We start from the raw sequence: 24884 nt of genomic DNA on the forward strand, positions 1-24884 counted from the left end.
TGGCTGCGTTGGCAGCAGTTCAGTGGTGGGTGGCACTGGCGTAAGCTTTAGCCTTCCACTGAAGTACAGAGGGAAAGTGATGCTCACCCTGTTTTCCCACCACCTGATCTTTGTGCCTTTGTTCTCCAGTATATCCGTGGAAAGCTCTGTTGCTGGGACTCAGGATGAAATGTTGCAGGTTCTTAAAGAAAAAATGAGACTTGAAGGACAGCTGGAAGCTGTATCGTTGGAGGCTAGTCAGGTAATGGATATTTGATTGATGTTTAAATGTGCCAAGTCTGAGAAGAATATGCATTTCCTCTTTGTTGGGTAAAGTTCACAGTCATTAAGAATAAGCCATGCTGGCTTTGCCAAAAGTTCTGTATCCTTCCATGTTTTGTCTGCTTGGTTTGTCAGCCTCGCAAAGAGAGTTGTCCTTGGGATGACATTGTGCAGTGAGTTAAGCCACTGCTTGTGCTGCTGGCATCCCATATCAGAGTGCCAAGACTCTTTCTGATCCAGCTCCCTGCTAATGGCCTGGGAAAACAGTGAAAGATAGCCCAAGTACTTGGGCCCCTGCCACCCACATAAGAGACCCAGATGGATTTCCTGGTTCCTGGCACCTGCTTTATGGCCTGGCCCAAACCTGGCTGTTGTGGTCATTTGGGGAGTGAATCAGCAGATGGAAGATAATTTCTCTCTCTTCTCTCCTCTCCTCTTCCATTTCTCTGCTTTTCAAATCAATAAATGAATCTTATTTTTCTTTTTTTTAAGATTTACTTTATTTGAAAAGTAGAGTTACAGAGAAAAAGAGGGAGAAACAGAGGGAGAGAGATCTTCCATCCACTGGTTTACTCCCCAATTGGCCACAATGGCTGGAGCTGAGCCAACCTGAAGCCAGGAGCCAGGAGCTTCTTCTGGGTCTTCCACATGAATGCAGGTCCTCTGCCTTCCCAGGCACATTAGCATGGAGCTGGGTCTAAAGTGGAATAGCTGGGACTCAAAGCAGCACCCGTATAGGGAGAGGTGTCCTGCTCTGCTCTGATGGTTCATGTGTCAGTTTTCCCTGTGTCTCCATCCAGATCTGCCCAGTGTTAGGTACCCACTAGTCTGTAAAAAATAAATTCTTTTGGTAGATTGTACCTTGTCTTGTATAGTAAGGTTTTCATCCTCATCCTTTTGATACTTTCTTACAGTGGGTTTTACTTTTCTTCAATAAAATTTTTTGTAAATCTTCAGTACATAAAAATTGTGCATATTTATGGACACCATTTCATTTTTTTAAAGATTTATTTATTTATTTGAAAGATTTACACAAAGAGAGAAGGAGAGGCAGAGAGAGAGTCATCCATCCACTGGTTCACTCCCCAGATGGCCACAACGGCTGGAGCTGTGCTGATCCGAAGCCAGGAGTCAGGAGCTTCTTCCTGGTCTTCCATGCCGGTGCAACATTCCATATGGGATGCCGGCACTCCAGGTGGTGGCTTTACCCACTGCACCACAGCACCGGCCCCCATCCCGCTGTTTTGAAATGTGTGTGATCTTCATCTCTGGACACTGTACCATGCACTTGAACTCTAGAACTCATTTCTCCTACCACTGGTCAGCCTTTCCCTATATTCCTTCCTGCATCGGGTTCTTTTTCATCCATTATTAGTTTTGCTGTGTCTTATTAGCATTTACCTGAAGCATCATTTTACAGTTTTCAGCTTCTCTTTGTTATTTTGTTGTATGCACTTGTATTGATGACAGAGACTAGATTTTTTATTAAGAGTTTGAGGATAATGTGTTCAGTGGAACTGAGCTGTGTACTTTTGTCGAGAGTGAAAGGAGGTACACATAGCATGATGTTTGTGTGCTGCAGAGGTCATGGGCGTAGGCAGAGCCACTCAGGTAAGAAGAGCTCTCTGTGACCACTTACTTTGCCATTGAGTCCGGTCCTGAGACACAGACAACCACTGTGCAGTACATACAGCTCTCTGCTAAAGAGATTTCAACAGAGTGGATTTGGTTGTCCACAGCTTCCACTGTTTGTTCAGATGCATTGTCACCCTGTGTCCTCAGGCCCTGGGACTGTCAGGACCGCTACTTGCTGTCCCTGCTCTTGAGCTGCTCACCCTCCTGAGGTCACTCGCCGTGCTCTGTGCTGCAGACCACAGTCTGAGTGTGTGGTTACAGGCATGGAACTTTCTGGCATGTCTGCAGACATTTAAATAAATTACACTTACTCAGTTAGCTCAGTTTCTTTGGATGTTCTTTGTTGAATGTGTTGTTTGTCTCTGTAATGTTAGTTTTCCCTGAATGTGTGGAGTTGGGTTCTCACACATACCCTCCCTGCCCCTTAGACTTCGGGATGGCCAGAATGTTCCAGTGGAGGGAGGGTTCTGCCCTTGGCTCATCACCATTATGGCTGTTCTGCACACTCGTGGGGCCTCTCCTCTCCTTCCCTGATTTATCCTAGGGGGAGCGGGTTGCTCCTGGCCTGTCCATTGGCCCTGGCTGGAGCCTCCCAGAACCTCTCAGGTAACAACAGGCTTTTTTCCTTTTTTTTTTTTTTTTTTTTGACAGGCAGAGTGGACAGTGAGAGAGAGAGACAGAGAGAGAAAGGTCTTCCTTTGCCGTTGGTTCACCCTCCAATGGCCGCCGCTGCAGCCGGCGCACCGCGCTGATCCGATGGCAGGAGCCAGGATCCAGGTGCTTTTCCTGGTCTCCCATGGGGTGCAGGGCCCAAGCACCTGGGCCATCCTCCACTGCACTCCCTGGCCATAGCAGAGAGCTGGCCTGGAAGAGGGGCAACCGGGACAGAATCCGGCGCCCCAACCGGGACTAGAACCTGGTGTGCCGGCGCCGCAAGGTGGAGGATTAGCCTATTGAGCCACGGCGCCGGCTCTTTTTTCCTTTTTTTTTTTTTAAGAAACCTTTTATTAGGCCGGCGCCTCTTCCAGGCCAGCCCTCTGCTGTGGCTAGGGAGTGCAGTGGAGGATGGCCCAGGTGCTTGGGCCCTGCACCCCATGGGAGACCAGGAAAAGCACCTGGCTCCTGGCTCCTGCCATCGGATCAGCGTGGTGCGCCGGCCGCAGCGGCCATTGGAGGGTGAACCAACGGCAAAGGAAGACCTTTCTCTCTGTCTCTCTCTCTCACTCTCCACTCTGCCTGTCAAAAAAAAAAAAAAAAGAAGAAGAAGAAGAAACCTTTTATTAATGAATACGATTTTCATAGGTACAGCTTTAGGAATATAGTAGTTCTTCCCTCGATGCCCGCCCTCCCAGTCCACCTCCTACTCCCTCTCCCATCCCATTCTTCATTACAATTCATTTTTAAGTTTATATACAGAAGACCAACTCTATCCTGAGTTGCACCCACACACACACACAGAGTATAAAATACTGTCTGAAAATAGGCTTTTCTTGCAGGTATTTTCTGTCCATTTTCCTTCAGATCTTTTATCTTTACGGATCCCTCACCACCTGTTGTCTTTCCTTGGTGTGTGCATGGGTGTGTCCTTGCAAGTGAACAAGTGCTTCCAGTGCAGGTGCAGCACGGTCTCCTCCTACCCCTTGGACCTGTTGGGACAGTCCTCCTCTTCTGGGTGACTGTCATGGTGGAGTAACTGAGTGGCTTGGGAACATAGTGTTTCAATACTAGGCTCATGGGGCCCGGTGCCATGGCTCACTTGGTTAATCCTCTGCCTGCAGCACTGGCATCCAATGTGGGCACCAGGTTCTAGCCGCGGTTGCTCCTCTTCCAGTCCAGCTCTCTACTGTGGCCCTGGAAGGCAGTGGAGAATGGCCCAAGTGCTTGGGCCCCTGCACCCGCATGGGAGACCAGGAGGAATCACCTGGCTCCTGGCTTCGGATCGGTATAGCTCTGGCCGTAGCGGCCATTTGGGGGGTGAACCAACGAAAGGAAGACCTTTCTCTCTGGCTTTCTTTCTCACTGTCTAATTCTATCTGTCAAATAAATAAATTAAAAAAAAAAAAAAAAAAAAAAAAAAAAAACCAGGCTCACCTGCCAGGCACTCTTCTTTATTTCACCAGGAGGGTTTCTCAGTCTTGTGAATACACTGAATGGAAGGGACTCATTTTCCTGAAAGAGTGGTTGTTTGGGGATCTTTTCAGGCGCTGAAAGAGAAGGCCGAGCTGCAGGCCCAGATGGCTGCCCTCAGCACACGGCTGCAGGCACAGGTGGAACACAGCCGCAGCAGCCAGCGGAAGCAGGACTCACTCAGCTCAGAAGTGGATACCTTGAAGCAGTCCTGCTGGGATCTGGAGCGAGCCATGACTGATCTGCAGAACACTCTGGAAGCCAAAAATGCCAGCCTGGCATCCTCTAACAGTGACTTGCAGGTGGCAGAGGAGCAGTACCAGAGACTCATGGCCAAAGTTGAGGACATGCAGAAAAGCATCCTCAGCAAGGATAACACAGGTGAGAGGCACAGGTGTCTGCTTCCTGTTGACCCTGTGTGGTTGCCCCACAAGTTGGGGGGGTGGTGACTGCTGTGCCATCTTGCTCATGTGACTTGGACAGTTGTATTGGTTTGTAATTGACATACAGGTATCTACTTTCTGGAGTCATGGAATTCTGTAAGTTTTGTCTGAGCACTCAGTGAGATAAATTAAGTCCTAGAAGAAGCTGACTTTGCATCCCTGATGGTCAGTAGCGATCCTTGCCACGCACCCTGCTGTGGAAGTCCATTGTTAGCTGGGGCAGTAGAGCTGCCTACTTGCCATAGAATCACCGATTATTTAAAACATTCAGAAGCAACCTGCTGTTTTTTCTGTGTTTCTTAAGTTTAGTGACGTGGTCTGGTCAGTTCCCTGTAAGGCTTGCCTAGAGAGTGGCCTGCATGTGGTTCCTTGCTTCTCCCTCTCCTCTGGCTGCCTGCTCTCCCTGAGGCACTCTTGGCCTCCTTGTCTTCCTGAGCCAGCCCCTGAGGCCACACTGTGGCATCCAGCAGGCATTGAGAGGACTGGTCGGCCTGTTTGGAACATGCTGTTGGACTAGCACTAGGAAGACAGCCTGAAGTGGGGTGGGAGATAAGGATCAAAGCCCCAAGGGGTATAGGATCGAGCCAGCTCATGCTGCTTAGGTGAAGCTTTCCTCTCCAGAACTCCAGATGTAGGAGCCTTAGGAGGGCTGTGGTGCGGCCACCGTGGGAAAAGTCTCCATGACCTCGAGTCTCACTGTGAGACCAGGTTTCAGATCTGACGACCTGAAAGCCAGCAGTGACAAGCTGCTGGCAGAGCCTGTGTTCTAGAACTGGAAAGGAGAAAGAACCAGCTGAGGAAGTTGATAGACTCTCGGTGCTATTAATTTTTCCATCTTTGAGTATTTTACAGTATCCAGTCCCTTATGAAAAATTGTAAAATATAGAAAGTTCCAAACACCAGAGTAGTTTCGTAACTCTGGGGTTGCAAGGCTCACCTGCAGGGCTGCAGACAGCGACACTGTCCTTGATTTCCATGGGGCTGCTCAGTGCTGAGCACAGCCGAGGGCCAGTGTCTGCTCCATGCTGGAGTCGGAATGGAGCAGAGCAACGAGAGGGTGCTGCTTCACCTCTGGAACATCACTTCCAGCACAGAGCACTTGAGACGCGCCGGCCATGGCCTCTCAGACATCCTGTTCAGTCTTTTCTATTTAAAGTTTCTGAAAAACGTCTTTAGAATGGTAAATGTTTTCTTAAATATTGGGTGCAATTTACTTTTTTTTTTTTTTTTTTTTTTTTGACAGGCAGAGTGGACAGTGAGAGAGAGAGACAGAGAGAAAGGTCTTCCTTTTGCCGTTGGTTCACCCTCCAATGGCCGCCGCGGCCGGCGCGCTGCGGCCGGCGCACCGCGCTGATCCGATGGCAGGAGCCAGGAGCCAGGTGCTTTTCCTGGTCTCCCATGGGGTGCAGGGCCCAAGCACCTGGGCCATCCTCCACTGCACTCCCTGGCCACAGCAGAGGGCTGGCCTGGAAGAGGGGCAACCGGGACAGAATCCGGCGCCCCGACCGGGACTAGAACCCGGTGTGCCGGCGCCGCTAGGCGGAGGATTAGCCTAGTGAGCCACGGCGCCGGCCAGCAATTTACATTTAAAACTATGTGACTGATTTTATCTGTACTGTTATCTGGGTGTCTGTGGCTTTGTCCTTTCTTTCTGACCTCCCACTTTCCCCTTCTTAATGCTGAGAGTTGATCATGTGCAAACCATGGTTTATCCGTGTAGAGTTAACCAAGTGTGTTGTTGGCTGATGGACGGCAACAGCCACAGTGTCCACATCAATTTTATGGGTGCTCAGTTAATTCTCAGCATCATAGATTCCATTGATTTTGCCTACTTTGATTTATTTGTAGATCCACAATCAGCACTCAAGGTACTTCATGGGCAGAGTGGCAAAAAAATTGAGCTGATGCCCTGTTCCAGCTGAGACTGGACATGCAGCTCAGACTGTGAACAGGTGTTCTTTTTGTGGTGTGTTTTTGTGTCTTCTTTGGTGGTTTTGCTATTGAAAGTGGCTCACAACTCTGGTGTTCTCAAGAGCAAGGAGGCAGGTCCTGTGTGTCAGAAGACACATTTGTTAGAGAAGCTTCATTCAGACATGCTGGCTGAGTTAGTGGCCAGCAGCAAACTCAGTGTTAATGAATAAACCATATCTATTAAATAAGGTGCCTTTGAACAGAACTGCACATAAATGAAGGTTATGTGTTTGTTAGTTGATGGAAAGGGGACCAGAGGCTTCCAGGAGCCTAGCTCCATGTTTCCCAGGAGCAGTGGTTCAGTACTCAGTGTTCACGGTGACTTCCTGAAGTCTGACCGCTGAGAACCACCAGAAACAACTGTGTTGCTTGCTCTCTGCAGAGACTTTTTGTCAGACGTCCTTACAGAGCTGTGACTCTCCCATTGATGGTTGTTGGTCTGAGCTGCCTGTGCTTGCTCACTTGCAGTGCATGACCTACGACAGCAGATGACGGCCCTGCAGAGCCAGCTCCAGCAAGTGCAGCTGGAACGCACAACCCTGACCAGCAAGCTCAAGGCTTCACAGGCTGAAATCTCATCTCTGCAGAATGTCCGGCAGTGGTACCAGCAACAGCTTGCCCTGGCTCAGGAGGCCCGGGTCAGGCTGCAGGGCGAGATGGCCCACATCCAGGTATGTGGCAAGGCCCCTTTCAGGGGAGACACAGGCAGGTGACCCCATATCCTCACATTTCCATGTAGAACAATGCTGTTTTGCTAAATTAAAAAGACTTTTCTGTTTTTAGATATCACAGATGCTGTTTATTTAAAATCTGCTAACCATCCATGTATTCCATGCTGCCCTTTGTGGGAGCCTCTCTCCAAGGCCGTCCCTTCTGCTTAAGCATTTTTAATTCTGTGGAGGGGATGGTGTTTAATAGGTCCCATTCTTCTCTCGGGGTGACTTGCGTTGTTTGGCCTTGATCCTCAGGCCCACATCTGCGTGGGCCTCAGGACTCTCCTGCTGCTCTCCCTGTTCTGGAGCTGACAGCCTGGAGCAGACGTTCTCTTTCAGCAGGGAATGGTCACTTTCTGTGGCTGTTTGGACTCTGAGTAACACACAGTGACCAGATCTTTCCAGTGCGGACTCTTGTTCCCGACGACGTGTGGGAAACATTCTCCTTGCTGCCTTGTCCATTTTGTTAGTGGCTGCACAGACGATGTCAACTTCTGATTTCGCATGGGTGGGAGCTGTGTCATCTGTGTGTCTGGAACAGAAGGAACGTGGTGTCTGTGCTGGTCCCTGTGCCGCAGCAGCCTCTTCGTGTGCTTTGGAGACACTTGGGGAGGGTAGGCGAGTTGCTGCTGCGGATCTTAGCCCCGAAGCACAGGGGGATGAGGATGCTAAAGAGCCCCTTGGTCACAACCTTTTGAGAATTCAGCTGTGGGCTTTCCCAGATCAGACCATGTGGGTTTATGAAAACTCAGGTACAGGATTTAAAATATTAATTCCACCAGATGTTACCTTTCTTTTGTGTCTGGAATTTACAAGTATACAAAATAGATATTTTCTTAAATTTATGTTACATACTTTAAAAGTGAAAGGACCAAACAGGAAAGCGTCTGTCCTACTTAAAATATACTTGGAAATAAATCATTACATACTTGGAAATAAATCATTACACAAATTACATGCTTTTTAAGCTAAGTGGAGTGTAGTTAGTTATATGGAGCATAAAGTGTGTAAAAGAGGAAGCCAGATGTTGGATCCTGACATGAGTCAGAAGTATACTTGGGAGCGTAAGAGTAGAGGAAGAGTCAGTGAGTGCAATTGGAGAACCTCAGCTGCTTTTTTCCAGTACCTTAGGGAGCCAGATTCTACATTTGTTCATTATAGATTGTAGCATGTTTCCTATACCCAGATTTCAAAAGGAAGGAGCATACAAGGTAACGTTTATTTTTCACTTGTCTTGAAACAGTCCCGACCCTGACCCAAAGCCCACAGCTCTGTCACATGTGGGCATCTTGCCAGTCTGGGGACGTTCACTGGACCTAGAGGGTCAGCCACAGACCCATCTACCATCACGCTTTTGAGTTCTTACTTTGTCCCAAGCAGACAGCTTCTGGTCAGGGCTGTCTGTGACTATTTGTTGGGTGGGCCTGATGCATTTCTGCTAGACTTGGGTCAGTTCAGATAAGGTCTTCACCTGTGGGATTCAGAGGTACACCTTCACTGGGGGCTTGTGTGTGGACCCCTTCACAGATTGCAGTGTCAGGTGTGGCGACCACTGGTTTCAGGGCCACTAGCCGCCTTCTCCGATACTCATAGAACCCAGGTCATCTGACCTGCAGTGGAGTACAAGGCTTGTGTGAGTGAGTCCTGGGAAGTTGCGAGGCAGGCAGGGTTGTCCCTGCCTTGGGCAGTGCTGAGAGGAGCAGCTAGTAGCTGTCACTAGGCCAAGACCCTCACCCTGGTAGCCTGGGCATGGGCTGGTCTGCACCTCTGGCATGAGAGTGAGTAGGCTTTCACCTTGCGCATGCTTTCCTTGAAGGTCGGACAGATGACCCAGGCAGGCCTCCTGGAGCACCTGAAACTTGAGAACGTATCCTTGTCCCACCGGCTGGCAGACACGCAGCACAGGTCCATCAAGGAGAAGGAGCGTGTGGCCGCCCAGCTGCAGAGCATTGAGGTGAGGGCTGCCCCGGGGGAAGGAGCTAGTGATGTTTATCTGGCTTTGGGTCATGCTGCTAAATGGAAGAACTTACAAATATACTTCAGTCGTAAATACGATACGTATAGATTAGACACGTATTCTGTGGGGATATAAAACTACGTGTTTTTGAGTATGTGTGATCATGTAACATTCGAACACATTTTTATGTAATATTTTTATATACCTATATAGAAAAGTTCATCGATGGGGCAGGTGTTTGGTGCAGCAGTTACCTGCTTCCTGTGATGCTTGCATCCCATCTCCGAGTGCCTGGGTTTGAATCCTGGCTCTGCTTCCAATTCCGGCTTCCTGTTTATGGGCGCACGCCCTGGGAGACAGCAGTGATGATACAAGTACTTGGGTCCTTGCCACTCACTTGGGAAACCTGGATTCAGTTTCTGGCTCCTGGCTTTGGCCTGGCCACCACAGACTATTGTAGGCATTTGAGGAGTGAGCCAGAGATGAGAGATCGCCTTGTCTGTCTCTTTGCCTTTTTTTTTTTTTTTTAAAGATGTATTTATTTTTTTATTTAGAGAAAGGGAGGGAGGGAGAGATCTTCCATCCACTGCTGCTTCACTCCCCAGATGGCCATGGTGGCCAGAGCTGGGATGATCCAGATCCAGGAGCCAGGAGCTTCTGGGTCTCCCATGTGGATGCAGGGGCCCTAGTGCTTGGGCCATCTTCTGCTGTTTTCCTAGGTGCATTAGCAGGGAGCTGGATTGGAAGTGGAGCAGCTGGGACTTGAACTGGTGCTTGTGTGGCATGCTGGTGCTGCAGGCTGTGGCTGCACCACAGCACTGGCCTCTCTTTGTCTTTTAGGTAAATGAAAATTTAAAAAAAGAGAATTTACCCTGATTTGAATCAAAATTTATAAAAAGAAAAGTTGATGGAATGATAAAATTTTTCATGTAAGTTTAGGGCTGGGCATTTAAGTGGTTAAGATGCCTGTGATCCATAGCAGAGTGTGCCCAGGTTTTAGTCCAATTCCAACTTCCTGCTAATATGCATCCTGGGAGACAGTGATGAAGGCTGAAGTTCTTGGGTCCCTGCCACCCATGTGGAAAACCTTGATTGAGTTTCTGGCTTCTGGCTTTGACAGGAACCCAGCTCTTGTGGATGTTTGGGAAGTAGCCATTGGATGACAGCTTAAGTGCTTTCTCTTTCCCCCTCTGCCCCTCTCTCCATTTTCTCCTCCCCCTCCCCCTTTCTTCCTTTCGCTCTCTCCTTCTCTCCCTCCCTATTCCTGCCACTGAAGTGAATAAGTTAAAATTTAAATATTTTAAAATTAAGTTTTAATGCAAAAAAATTTTTAAAGGTTAATTTAATTGAGAGTCAGAGTTAAACACGCAGAAAGAGATAGACAGAGAGAGATCTTCTATCCGCTGCTTCACTACCCCCACCAGATGTCCGCAACTGCCAGAGCTGGGCCAGGTTAAAGTCAGGTGCCAGGAGCCAGGGAGCCTCATCTGGTCTCCCGCACGGAAGCAGGGGCCCAAGCACTTACTTGGACCATCTTTAGCTGTTTTCCCAGGCCATTAACAGGGAGCTGGATCGGAAGTGGAGCAGCTGAGACTTGAATTGGCACCCATATGGAATACTGGAGCCACAGGTGGCAGCTTTACACACTGTGCCACAGCTCTGACCCCTAGTACAAAAGTTTTGAAATCTATGCTTAACTTTTTCATAGGGGCCGGCACTGTGGCATAGTGGGTAAAGCCGCCGCCTGCAGTGCCAGCATCCCATATGGGCACCGGTTCGAGTCCTGACTGTTGCACTTCCAATCCAGCTCTCTGCTGTGGCCTGGGAAAGCAGCAGAAGATGGCCCAAGTCCTTGGGCCTCTGCACCCACTTAGGAAGAGCCAGAGGAAGCTCTTGGCTCCTGGGTTTGGATTGACATCCACCTATTGCAGCCGTTTGGAGAGTGAACCAGTGGATGGAAGACCTCTCTTTATCTCTGCCTCTCCTTCTCTCTCTGTATAACTCCAACTCTCAAATAAATAAATCTTTTAAAAATTTTTTTCTCAATATGCATCAACTTTTTGAAGGCCCCCGTACATACTGGTATAAATATATATATTTTTTACTATAAAGTACTCGTATATTTTGTTTTTATACACTTCATCTAAAATATTACTTTTTTGAATGTGATATTTAAATATTCTGTGCAGTGTGCAGTGGTAGCTACTTTAAGTTTTGGGATCCCACTCTTTGTGTCTCTTTGGTATCTGTGGTGACCAGGAACTCCTATTCACTCAACCCTGCCTCTGGCCTCGATCCCTGGTCATTGGTTGTTGCCAGTTGGGGATAGTGCTGGGTGCAAAGGGGACAGGGATGCACTAGTGACACCTGTTTCTGAGCCACTGATAGGAAGTGTTTTCTGGTTGCCCCACCCCCATTGCTGTCTGACTTTTAGCTGCTGCGTGGAGTCTGTTAATGCTGCCGGCTTCCTCCACAGATCATCTCAAACAGCAGCAAATGCAGGAGTTTCCACCCCAACTCAGAAACTTGTCTTCTTTTTTATGTTTATTTTATTTATTTGAGAGATACAGACAAGTTGACAGAGTTGAGTTCTTTCATCCACTTCTTTACTCCCCAGATGCTTGCTACAGCCCAGGCTGGGCTAGGCCTAAGCCCGGAGCCCAGAACTGCATTTGTGTCTCCGACATGGATGGCAGGGATCCCAGTACTTGAACAGTCATAGCTGCCTCCAGGCTGCACATGAGCAGTAAGCTGGACTGGAAGTAGAGCAGAAGTCCAAAACCAGGCATCTGGATAGGAGATGAGGGTGTCCCAAGTGGTGTGTTAACACCCGTCCCCTGTGCTGTTCTTTAAGAAGTTGTAAGACCCTGGGTGATTCCTTAACTTCTCTGAGCTTCCTTTTTCTTTTCTTTTCTTTTCTTTTTTTTTTTTTTTTTTTTTTTTAAGATTTACTTATTTATTTGAAAGTCAGAGTTACACAGAGAGAGAAGGAGAGGCAGAGAGAGAGGTCTTCCATCCACTGGTTCACTCCCCAGTTGGCTGCAACAGCTAGAGCTGTGCGAATCTGAAGCCAGGAGCTTCTTCCAAGTCTCCCACATGGGTGCAGGGGTCCAAGCACTTGGCCATCTTCTACTGCTTTCCAGGCCATAGCAGAGAGCTGGATCGGAAATGGAGTTGCCAGTGCCCATATTGGATGCCAGCACTGAAGGCAGATGCCATAGTGCCGGCCCCTCCTTTCTCTTATATAAAGCAGGGATAATAATGCCTACTTAATAACCTCACTGGAAAAAAGAAAAGTGGTATAAACATCCAAGCAAGGTGTAAGATGGTCGTTGTGTGGATGAGGACGTTTGGGCCAGTTTTATCCCTGACCTTGGTGGTCACATGTTTGGTTTTTCATCCCCTGCTTACTCTGTCTCTGTCCCTTTTTCTGTAAGGATTTCAGAGGCCATCTGACTTGCATTATAGAAGAGAGTCATTCGTGTCAGTCATAATGCTTCAAGAGCTCAGTGTAAGACAACTGAGAAAATAGTAGGTTGTAAATGAATATTTTTCCTTGAGAAGTGTGTCCAGATGTTAGGCCTTAACCATGTGGTCAGCTTTCCAGGAATGCTGTGTTTGTCCCTGTGATTCCTTGGTTTCCTTTTGGTTTACTAAGTGGTATCAACTGGTAATTAGCAGCCAACAGGAGGGATGTGCCACCAGCCTGTCTCCATGAGAGGCCTCAGTCACCACTTGACCTCAGTTCTTTTTTTTTTTTTTTTTTTTGACAGGCAGAGTGGACAGTGAGAGAGAAAGAGAGAAAGGTCTTTTGCCGTTGGTTTACCCTGCAGTGGCCGCCGCGGCTGCGGCTGGCGCACCACGCTGATCCGAAGGCAGGAGCCAGGTGCTTCTCCTGGTCTCCCATGGGGTGCAGGGCCCAAGCACTTGGGCCATCCTCCACTGCACTCCCTGGCCACAGCAGGGAACTGGCCTGGAAGAGGGGTAACTGGGACAGAATCCGGTGCCCCGACCGGGACTAGAACCCGGTGTGCCGACGCTGCAAGGTGGAAGATTAGTCTATTGAGCCGTGGCGCTGGCAAATCTCAGTTCTTAAAACTGCAATGTCTTGTCTACTGTCCTGGGTTGGGACTGTGAGTCAGGAGAGAGAAGGACCAGGCCTCAGGTGGCCAGGAAGGATGCTCTGACTAGCCTAGCCTCTGCCTTGTGTCCCTTCAGCCTCAGTGCTCCTCATTTGCAGTTCATAGACAGAATGGTCATATATACCAGAGTCCTCTTGCTGGGGGTGGTAGGTTTTCCTGCTTTTTAAAAAACACTGTTTCCTGGCACAGGCTGACATGTTGGATCAGGAGGCAGCCTTTGTGCAGATCCAGGAGGCGAAGACAATGGTGGAGGAGGATCTTCAGAGGAGGCTGGAAGAGTTTGAAGATGAACGGGAGCAGCTGCAGAAGGTAGCAGATACAGCGGCTTCCTTGGAGCAACAGTTGGACCAGGCAAGTGCCCACCACCACTTGGGAACAGATACCAGGCTCAGAGGCCTCTTGCAGACACCGGCCCAAGGCTGCCTGGTCTGAGTGTCCCAGAGCCACACACAGGAGGCTGTGGGATCATCTCACTTCAGGCCCCATCAGTTGCCCCATGTTGGGTTGCCCATGGGGTTTGCATGGAGAGTCACCTTGTCAAACTCTGTGACTTACGCAGATCATGCATGTTAACTCTCAGTATTCTCCTCCACCAGAATTTTACAAAAGAGACTCTCCGGAGTGTCCACATTTAAAACATGAATGGGGCTTCGGCAGCGCTGTGGCACAGTGGCTTAAGCTGCTGCCTGCAGTGCCAGCATCCCATGTGGTTGCCAGTTTAAGTCCCAACTGTTCCACTTCCAATCCAACATCTTGCTAATGTGCCTGGAAAGCAGCAGGCCATGACTCAAGTCCTTGAGTTCCTGCCACCCTTGTGGGAAACCAGATGGAGTTCTGGCTCCTGGCTTCAGCCTGGCCCAGCCCTGGCTGTTGCAGCCATTTAGAGAGTGAACCAGTAGTAGATATTCGCTAATTCTCTCTCCCCAAATCTCCCTCCCTCTCTCCCTCCCTTCCTCCCCCCCAATCTCCCTCCCAGTCTCCCTCTCCCCCTCCCTCCTTCCCCCCCCCCCCAATAGTTCTGACTTTCAAATAAATAAATAAATAATCTTTTTAAAGAAGAAGCAAAATAGGGAGGAGGAAGGTAAATTCTTGTAGTAGGGTCAAGGGCAGCCCTACTGAATTATCTACTTTTCCAGGTGAAGTTGACTTTGCACCAGCGAGACCAGCAGCTGGAAGCTTTGCAGCAAGAGCACCTGTCTGTGATGCAGCAGCTCACCTCCACACAGGAGGCCCTGCAAGCCAGGGAGCAGTCCTTTGGTGACCTGCAGACGCACTATGATGAGCTGCAGGCCAGGCTGGAGGAGCTGCAAGGAGAGGCCACCTCCAAGGAGGACACCATCCGCTTCCTACAAAATGAGAAGATTGTCTTGGAGGTAGCCCTGCAGGCGGCCAAGAGTGGCATGGAGGAATTTGACCAGGGAGCAAAACGCTTGGAAGAAGGTACCGAAGAAACATCGGAAATTTTAGAGCAGTTAAGACAAGAACTAGCCATCAAGTCCAGCCAGGTAATGCTTTTTGCTATCATCTTGTTACAAATCAGAACCACATGTACCAGAATCCATGCTGGCTTCTGGTCCTTTCTGTGGCTGGCTATGTTATCCTTGCAGGTAATCCATAGAGTAATGCCTTTAGGGCAGGGCTGAAGCTCACCCACGGAAGGGTGACAGCAGCCAGTGCTGCTGGTGGCCCTGCATGAGCCACTGGGTGTGGAGAAGCCCAGAGTAGGGGGCTGAGTTTTGTTCAAGACTTTTGAAAAATAGCATTCCAAGAAACACAGTGTTGCCAAGAAACACTCTGGTGGTGTGGGGCTCGGCTTTAGGGGAAGCTTCAAGAGCTCAGCTTTTCCCTTTGTGCTGCTTTCATGTGGCACCCACTGAACACACCAGCAGGACAGTGCTGGTGTGAGGCGTGGGCAGGGACGGACAGCTGCACTGCAGGCCCAGCTGGGCCCAGCCTGCCGATGACACCCCATGGGGTCATGGTGTTCTAAGCACAACCTAGCAAGCAGGTCAGCTGGGAAAAACTGAGGTGTTCATGCATGAGATGGTTTTGAGGTAGGCAAACACTAAAAAATACAGAGCCAAAATTGCTGAGGAAAGATGCAGAGGAAGTAGGATTTGTATCCGGGGGTGATTTTGTTCTTCAGTCCCACTCCTGAGGGTCAAGGCCAAGAGGAATCCCTCATCTGTTTTCCCTTTGGGATAGTGAAATGAAAGGAAGCTGCCTTTCCTTAGAAATGTTGACCTGCTCTGTGTGAGCTCCTGGGGCCTCGTGCTAAGCCCTGCCACAGTGGCTGCTGCGTTGTGCTTACAGCAGTTGGGAAGTTAATTCAGAGAAGTGTCACACTTACTTTGATAAACTGAATTTGATTTCACTGTCAACTCAGTAAGAGCAGCATCAGCTGACGTGTGGAAAAGGCTGAAATAATTTTACCTCCACTGTCACTTACAGAGTTGCTTATAGCTACTGCTTGGATTAAGATCGTTTCCCTAAAACCAAATAGAGATTAGTGGTGGTCATGCACCTGTCCCACTGGGAAGCCCCCAGCTCTGGAGTCCATTTCCAGACTTGGGAGCTGGCATTGGCCTGAGTGACAGAGCTGGCCCCCTTCGCCTGGGTCCTTCAGCACATGCACATGTCCTGAGGTGCCTCTGGAATAGCGTTCTTCACACAGCTCCCCTCTGTCTGCTTCTGACTCTTACCCACTGTGGAGTCTGTAGGGCCAGGAGTGGGTGCTGCACAATGAACAAACCAGTGCTCTGATCCTTCCCAGGACTCCTGAAGCTTAGAACTACTCCTGAAGAGGGAAATGGCTCATTCCTAAATTGACCCAGTGACAACCAGGATGTGTGTGCAGTGTGTTCTTGTCTTAGAAAGAATTGTAGGAGGAGCCGCAGGCAAGCCCTTCCCTGTTTGCAGAGATAGTGGCTCCAGATGAGCGTTTGGAGCACAGCATGGTGAATGTGGTTCCACGGCCTCCAGAACCCCTCTTCTGTAACGTGGCCTGGGTGTGACATCTTTGTCATGGGATCAGTGCTTCCACACTGAGTGCCGTGAGAGTTCTCGTGGTGTGCTTAGTACCTGGCTTCTTAGCGTTTCTGTCTGAACTGCCGGTATTTCACATGTGCCCGTGTTCCCAAATGCAGGTAACTTGGGGGTGGGGGGGTAGAGCCTGAGACCCTGCGTTTCTCCCAGGCTTCTGAGTGGTCTGTGACAGGATCTGAGTGGCAAGAGTGCAGCGCTAACATGACGTGCAGACACAGCCTCCATCTGGCTCTGTGCTCAGCCCTGCTGACTCGCTTGGGTGTGGTCTGTGCCTGTTTGTGCTACAGGGGCAGAGTTGAAAACGGTGAAAAATGCTGGCCTGTGTAGCTGAAGGCGTGTCCTGTGCGGCCTTTTCCAAGAAAGGCCTACCAGCCCCTGGCCTCAGGCTGGCCCTCACCTTGTCCCTTCCCTTGTCTCCCTGTCCTGCCTCTTCTCTGCTCTTCCACATCAGGGGGAGAGCGCAGGAGCCATGGCTGTCTGAGGGACTGCAGGGGCCATGGGCACTTTCCAGTCTGTGCCCTGACTGTGGACTGGTTCTCAGGAAAAGCCCAGGGCACAGGTCCTCCACAGCCATCAGGGTGCCATCTGTGTCCCCACAGGTGGAGCACCTTCAGCAAGAGACTACTGCTGTGAAAAAGCAGACGCAGAAAATAAAAGAGCAGTTTCTTCAGCAAAAGGTAAATGTGTGGTTGGTTTTCTTCATACAAAATCAGTGCAGGAACACAGTCCTGTGTAGGCTGATGGCTTCCACAGGAGGAAATGCGTACCGGAGCAGGTAACAGCTGCATTTACTCCTTGATTGATTTAAAGGCACTTCCTTGATTTTAAGGTTCTCCCTGTGCCCGATTTTAATCTCTCTGAAGTCAGGGTGCAATTTCAAGCAAGGTGCCAACCATAGACGTGTGTGGTGCCCATCACTGCAGCACCTGTCAGGACACCCACTGTTGTCACTTCACAAAGAACAGTGAGTGTGGTACATCTTTGTTAATATGCAGGTTGAGTTTGCTGTTTAACATGTCTTCGGAAAACTTCCACCATGATCCAGACTGAAACAGGCTATTGTGTATGCAGAAAGCACTTGTCAGGGAATCCAGGGTCTGGAGGAGTGACTGGGCTACACGTCTCTGCAAGGCCTCAGGCCCCTGAGCCAGCATGAGAAATGGGTTCTTCTTAGTACGGAGATGCAGGGTGACAGGGGCTTCTCAATGTCAGAGGCTAAGCACTGCCACCAAAGGAGGGGGGGAATTGCTTCCTCAGAACAGATCAGACATTTGGGAAGTAGACAGGCCACTCCGCACGCCTGTTTGGGCTCAGTGCCTCACCTGGCCTGTCCTGTAGTGGTATCTCTCAGTTGATGATGTGTCAGATAGGTGAAACGTGTTGTCTTTACCTGCATGAGTTGTCACACATTCTTGTTTAAGCCATGCTGACCCTGGGCAGAACCAAACTTGGACCCAGACTTGAAGTTTCTATCTTTCCCGGCAGGTGATGGTGGAGGCCTACCGGAGGGATTCTTCTTCCAAAGACCAGCTCATAAATGAGCTGAAAAACACCAGGAAGAGGCTGGACTCGGAGATGCAGGAGCTGAGGCGAGACTTAATTAAAGTACATGGGGAGAAAAAGGCCGTGGAGGTGGAGCAGTCACGTTTGCAGAAGGAGGTGTCCCAGGTCCACCAGCAGATGGCAGATCTTGAGGGGCAGCTGCAGTCAGTACAGAAGGAGCGAGACACATTGGAGACGCAGCTGCAGGTGTGCGGAGGGGACAGTGGGTTCTGTGGAACTGTGAAGGTTCAGCCAATTGTGCTTGAGGCTGTGTCCAGGGTGGGACACTTTTAAAGAACAGTCTAGGAGAAGGCCCTCCTGGAACTCAGGCCATACTGTCCAGTGCTGTCATGTGCAAACAAGGAAATGCTGTGCCAGCACAGCATTTGAGTGATAGCCTCCTGAAGTCAGTGCCCTGCAGAGAGCCAGGGGAGATCCTAGGCAGAGACCCCTAGTCAGACGAGTTTGCAGGGGCTGAGGGCTGCTCCCTGTGGAATCAAAATTGTGTGGCTGAGCTTTCTCCTGAGCAGTAGTGGCTGGTAAGGGTTTTGTTTTTGTAAGGTCTGTTTATGTATTTGAAAGGCAGAGCAAAAGAGAGAGGGGGATAGACAGGCAGATTTCTCCCATCCAACTGGTTCACTCCACAAGTGATTGCAACAGCCAGGGATGGGCCAGGCTGAAGCCAGGAGCTACAAACTCCATCCTGATCTCCCCCATGGGCGGCAGGAGCCCAAGAACCTAGGTCATCACCCACTGCCTTCCCAAGTATATGAGCAGGAAACAGAGCTGGAAACAGAGCTGCTGGTCCTTGACCCAGTTCTGCAGTATGGGATGCCAGCATTGTAAATAGCAGCTTAACCTAATGTACCACAGCACCAGTCCCTGGTGAGAGCTTTGATCTGTGTTCAAGAGGGTAACTGGGAGCAGGTAGGTGAGCAGTGCTGGAATGTGGATTTGTGCCCAGGTGTTTGAGCTGGAGCTCCACTTTGCATATGGCATGTTAGGAGCCCTGCGAGAGGGCTAGGCCAAGATCAGGTCCTCAGGAGGAGCCAGGCTGTGGCTAAGGCCCGTTGAGTAGGTGGTGTTGAAGCTGTGAGGGTGGTGCTTGGTGTCAGGGAGTACGGGTGTGGAAAGTGAGACGTGGCTGGATGTGGAGAGTTCCTGAGGGAGAACAGGCAGCCCTAGGAGGCTGCGGACTGAGCAGTGGTGGATGGGGCTGCCCAGTTTTGGGGGACGGGGATATGTACAAGACTGTCCTTGGGGCTAGTGTTATGGTGTAGTGGGTTCAGCTGCTGCCGGTGATGCTGGCATCCCATGTGAGCGCTGGTTCAGGTTGTGGCTGCTTCACATCTGATCCAATTCCCTGCTAATGTGCCTGGGAAAGCAGTGGAGAATGGCCCAAGGGGGCCCCTGCCACCCACGTTGGAGACCTTGATGGAGTTCTGGGCTCCCAGCTTTAGCTGGAACAGCCCAGCTGATGTGGGCATTTGGAGAGTGAACCAGTGGATCTCTCTCTTTCTCTGTAACTCTGCCTTTGAAAAAAAAGAAAGGAGCCCTGTCCTTCCCTTGCAGCCCTTGCTGTGATGATGTCACTGCAGCCACACAGAAGGGAGGAGAGGGGCTAGGGTATGAGAGGTGGGAGGCAGAGAGGCCCTGCAAACAGCTTACAGGGAGGGGTCTCGCTGGGGTCCCCAGGTGAGTCAGCAGGGAGAACACAGCAGTGAGAAATTTTTGACCTCTGTGAATTATTTTTATAACAAGACAAGCATCTCTGCGAGATTGGTCGCCCTTGGTTGCCATTTGCAGTTCTGACCGCCCTCTCTCCACATGAAGTCTCTGCAGCTGGACAGTGAGCACATGGTGGCGCTTTCCGAGGCCAATGAGGCACTGCAGAAGCAGGTGGAGGAGCTGCAGCAGGAAGCCCAGAAGTAAGTCTGCACGAGGCTGTGCTGCCCGGACACGCTCCGCAGGAGGTGACGGGGCCCTCTTGAAGGCAGCCTGGAATGTTGTGGTCCCAATAGAAAGGCCCGGCATGATTTGGCAGGTGCTTGTCCTGAAGGTAATCCCAGAGTTGACCAGTGATTTGCTAAGGCATCCTTTAACCAAAGCTACCCTTTTGTTTTATTTTCATTTGACTTTCTGTGCCGTACACTTGTGGCACCTTCCTCCCCACTCCTGCTTCCCTCGCCAGGGACACTGTGGTATTCACCCTTCACACCCTCATGTCCGTGTAGGCCTAAGCACACGGGCCTCTTGTGCACTCACCTTTGCATGCAGGCTGCACAGGCACATGAGACGGCCTTCCACCCGGGGCCCATCCTTTGCCACTCTGCTTCTGTTGGCCAGTGACTCGCCTGTGAATGTGATTGTTAGGTTTGTTGCTGGCAGTCAGGAGAAGCGCTGGAAACATTGCTCTGCCTTCTCAAGGTCTGGTGGTGGTGGTGGTAGAAATGGCTAAGGTTCAGAGCTCTTGCCGTTTGCCTGGCTCAGCAGGGACACCTGCCAGGGTCATCTGTCCACCTTGCAGCAGCCCGGCAGGACCAGCACATGCCGACCCGCACTTCCTAAGGGGCAGTCAGCGTTGGGTAGGGGATGGGGTGTTGCGCCGAGGCTCTCTCTCCTGGGTCTGGAGTGTGAGTCACTACAGTGAAACACACTTCACTGTCTCCCATGTTGCACACCAGGCAGCTGGGGCAGTGCAGCACTGGTTAGTTCAGCTTCCTTCTTATTTCTTCACATAACCCCAGGGCCATCACAGAACAGAAGCAGAAAATGAAGCGACTGGGCTCAGACCTGACCAGTGCACAGAAGGAGATGAAGACGAAGCGCAAGGCCTACGAGAACGCCGTGGGCATCCTTAGTCGCCGCCTGCAGGAGGCGCTCACTGCCAAGGAGGCCGCAGACGCAGAGTTGAGCCAGCTCAGAGCCCAGAGCGCCAGCGGTGGCAGCGATTCCGCCCTACATGTAGGTAAACACATGTCTGTCTCCGTCAGAGGCAGGAGACTGTGCCTGTCGGGGAAGGGTGTCTTATGGGCAAGTTTCTCCCTCGGAAACCCTCTGAAAGCATTTATAAAATAGATGGGAGAAACTGTGTTTAGGTGGCATTCCTGTGACACGGCTTGGTGTCCGTGTGTGCCAGGGACCTGTGATGATTTGTGTATGGTTTCTCACTCAGTCCTCCTGTGTCCTGTACCATCTCTGCTTTTACCTTTTCTTCTCAAGGAGTGTGCTTGTTTTGGAGACATGTATTCGCTGGCTGAGGGAGCAGAAATGGGACCTGCCCCTGGTCTTCTGGAGCCTTCCCCAGGGTCTCCGGAGGTAGTGCTCGAATGGAGCAGTGCTTAGAGCAAGCCCACTGAGCTGCTGGGGTGAGGGTGTGAGACTGGTCAGGTCAGTGCTGAGCAGAGTCCAGAAGAACTTTTCCAGGAGGTGACATTCAAGATAGTCCACAACAGATCGGGGGTGATTTAGGTAGAGGGGCTCTCTGAAAGGCCTGCGTGGCTGGAGAGGGCACGGGGTGGAGGCAGGGAGGAAGGAATCCGTACTTGGTCGTGTGTGTGATGGAATATGGACAACGACCTGGGAGTGGGCTCTGCTCATGCTTCTGTCGTAGAGATACTGGGTCAGGATGGTGAGTTCGGAAGACTCTGCTGCAGTCTTGGAGAGGTGATGAGGGCAGTGTGAGACAGCAAACAACCACCAAGAGGTAGCAGCTCTGAGGAGGGCTGACGATGTGTGGGTGGAGGGGTGGGCTGTAGAAGGCTCTGATGGGATGGTTTGGGAGGGATCCAGAGTCAAGGTCAGTGTGGGACACACAAGGGCTGAAGTGGCTGCAAATGCCCAGATTCAGGAAGAGAAATGGCTTAGGAAGGGACTGATGAGGCTAGACTCAGAATTGGGAGGGGCTGCTCTTCTTGCTCTGTGCACTGTGACACAGAGCCTTTTGCTTCCAAATTATTAGGATAAACAGGAGTCCCAAGCAGGGTGACCCAGGGGACTGAGGCAGGAATCGGTGCTGGCCACAGAGTGCCTTGTCCCTGTGGCCAGCCTCCCTGGCTGTAGTGAGTAGAAGGAGACTGTATCATTTCGTTGTATTTTCTCGTCAAGTTAAGTCCTCCCCTTCTGAGGGGGAAGTGCTGCATTGCCATCCTTCCTCCTCTGCTGCTGTTTATCCTTTGGGCCTTGTGATAGGGGCGACAGGTGTCAAATGCTCGGCAGAACCTGCCTTGCCCTGCCCAGCTGTGGAACTGTGGGAGCACATGGCTGAGACCTACATCTGGGTGTGTGCATCCATGTGAGAGATGGCAGCCTCGGCAAGTGGCTCACCTTTAGGAGCTCCAGTAAAACAGGCTGCAATGACGTCATATCATAGAGATGATTCAGGTTGGATCCCTGGCCTGTTCTTGGAGCAGGACCTGGCACTGCAAGGGAAGCATATGTTTGCACGGTGTGAGCACACGTGTGCATGTGTGGTTTTATTATTGTGAAGGCTGCTGGTTTGCCACATGCAGTAATTGATAGTCTTCACCTACAGGTCAGATTTTTCTGTGTTTCCAAAGTGTTTAACTGAAAAGCCTGTTTTCTTTATTGTTTTTTTTTGTTTTTTGTTTTGTTTTGTTTTTTTGTCTGTCCTCACGTCACTCTGTAGCAGTGTGTGTTGAGGTTACTTCAAATCCTTCAAGAAGGGACATGCTGTAAGGATGGCTTCATGCCTGTCAGTGCCAAGGGAGGCAAGGGGGTAGGAACAGTGACCAAATGCACTGTGCATCCTGGCTGTTAGGAAAGGATCCGAGCCTTGGAGGTGGAGCTGCAGAGCGTGGGCCGCAGCAAGCTGCTGCTGGAGAAGGAGCTGCAGGAGGTGATCGCCGCGACCAGCCAGGAGCTGGAGGAGTCCCGGGAGAAGGCGCTGGAGCTGGAAGACGAGGTAATGCTGCATGGCCGCCACAGTGGTGGAGCCCGCGGAGGGCCTGTGTCCTGCCTGGAGCGTCAGGCTCTGGTCCCTGCACACGAGTGAGGATGATTCGGCCTCCCCAGTGGAATGGCCATTGGCATTTATAATGGAGACTCTTCTCCCCATCAGATTGCTTTGGTTGTAAGTGAGAATCCCAACTCAGACCTTTCTAAGAGCTTACAACTCGCAGGTTCAGAGACGGCATAGTTCAGGTGGGCCCAGCTGCAGCCCATTGCTGTCCTGCCAGACCCCTCCATCAGGGTCCCAGTGGGGCTGTCACCCTGACGAGGGCTCTATGCTTCACTTACCCATCTCTGTCCCATCCTGAAACGCATGTTGCTCAATTTCCTGTCCATCTTGCTCAGCCTGGCCTGGCCTGGCCTGGCCCACGGCTCATTCCCTGGGCAGACTTCTCCAGAAACACTTGGCCCCAAGAGAAGGTGAGGCTGTGGGCCAGGAAAGGGAGGGGGCTTGGGAAACAACCACCCCGGCCTCTGCAGCCTTTTGGGTCAGAAAGCAAGGGCAGTTTGTGTGTTAGCATTACTCATTTCCTGTAGAAAACTGGATACACCCTTTAAGCGGGACTGTAACTTCACAGTAACTTTACTATGTTTCAGCTTCAAGAATCCAGAGGCTTTAGGAGGAAAATAAAGCGCCTTGAGGAGTCCAATAAGAAGTTGGCTCTTGAGTTAGAGCATGAGAGAGGGAAGCTCACAGGCCTCGGACAGTCCAATGCGGCGCTGCGGGAACACAACAGCATCTTAGAGACAGCCTTAGCCAAGAGGGAGGCAGACCTAGTCCAGCTGAATCTTCAGGTATGCAACTCCTTGACCAGAAGGGAATGAAAGTGAGTGTGTGCCAGGTAGCATCTAAATGTCTTACCTGTGTGTGATCATCTATGTTGAGTCATAATGACTACCTGCAAGGAAAGTAGAATATCCTCATCTTTGGAATTTTAAGAAGAAAGCTGAATTTTCTTAAAACTTTTATTTATTTGAAAGGCAGAGGTGGGAAAGAAAGAAAAAGATCTCCTATCTGTTGCTTCACTCCCCAGATCCACATGGTAGCGAGGACTGCGTCAGGACAAAACCAAGAGCCCAGAACTCCAACCTCATTTCCTACATGGGTGACAGTGACCCAAGTACTTGAACCATCATCTGCTGCCTCCCAGTGTGGGCATTAGCAGGAAGCTGGACAGGGGAGTGAATCTGGGACTTGAATCCGGGCAGTCCAGTACAGTATGCGGGCATCCCAAGTGGTATCTTAACTGCTGTGCCACAACACGCCCCTGTGTTCCTGACCTTGAGATGTAGGAACAGGCTTAGAGAATCTAGTTAAATTGCAAGCCTGGATCTCCAGGCTGGGAGGAGTAGAGTTGGTAACTTGTTCTTAGAAATGGAGCAATTGCCTCAGTTCCTTACTTCCCCCTGGATGAGAGTACTCTTGGTGGTTTAGGTGGGATAATCTTACAGTTCTAAACAGTGACATGCAGTGAGGCCCACCAGAACTCCTCACTAGGATCTGCATATTGGCTGGGGTCTTGCTGTAGACCTGTTCTGGCTTCTCAGCCTTATCATGAACATTCCCTGGAGATGAAGGAGTGGGCTGGGCATTACAGGAAGTCTTCAGAATGGCAGCCAAGGGCCAAACTGAGCCCCCATCCTACGGTTCCCCAGTCACTAGGGAGCTGCATGACTTAGGTAATATCCTAATTCCCACCAGCCCTTCTTTCTACACCTACCTTACCTGAAGGTGTTTCTGATTATAACCCTTAATTTAATTGCACATTTTGGGTGACCAGTCATATTCTTTTTTTTTTTTTTTTTTTTTAAGATTTCTTTGTTTGTTTGAAAGAGTTATAAAGAGAGAATGACAGAGATCTTTCATCTGTTGGTTCAGTCCCCAGATGGCCGCAACAGCCAGGGCTGAGCCAGACCAAAACCAGGAACCAGGAGCTCTTCTAGGTCTCCCACATGGGTATCAGGGGCCCAAGCACTTGGGTCATCTTCCACTGCTTTTCTCAGGCCATTAACAGAGAGCTGATTGGAAGTAGAACAGCTAGGACACAAACTGGCCTCCATATGGGATGCTGGCATT

At 50.4% G+C, this 24884-nt stretch overlaps 1 protein-coding gene across 19 annotated transcripts in view; it reads left to right on the forward strand.

Moving 5' to 3' along the window:
- Positions 1-24884, forward strand: part of GOLGA3 (golgin A3) — a 51264-nt gene that overhangs the window by 17781 nt on the left and 8599 nt on the right. For all 19 annotated transcript variants that reach the window (XR_011385107.1, XR_011385108.1, XM_070065709.1 and 16 more), the window contains 12 exons: positions 130-241; positions 4098-4404; positions 6906-7108; positions 8967-9104; positions 13439-13600; positions 14386-14754; positions 16894-16971; positions 17780-18043; positions 19670-19764; positions 20584-20800; positions 22617-22760; positions 23405-23602. Coding sequence is in view for 17 of the 19 variants with exons in the window: in XM_070065709.1 (XP_069921810.1) it covers positions 130-241; positions 4098-4404; positions 6906-7108; positions 8967-9104; positions 13439-13600; positions 14386-14754; positions 16894-16971; positions 17780-18043; positions 19670-19764; positions 20584-20800; positions 22617-22760; positions 23405-23602 (2287 nt within the window). In the remaining 2 variants the exon portion in view is untranslated. The remainder of the gene's footprint in view (positions 1-129; positions 242-4097; positions 4405-6905; positions 7109-8966; positions 9105-13438; positions 13601-14385; positions 14755-16893; positions 16972-17779; positions 18044-19669; positions 19765-20583; positions 20801-22616; positions 22761-23404; positions 23603-24884) is intronic.

This window comes from Oryctolagus cuniculus, chromosome 21 (genome assembly GCF_964237555.1).
Source record: "Oryctolagus cuniculus chromosome 21, mOryCun1.1, whole genome shotgun sequence".
Classification (NCBI taxonomy): Eukaryota; Metazoa; Chordata; class Mammalia; order Lagomorpha; family Leporidae; genus Oryctolagus; species Oryctolagus cuniculus.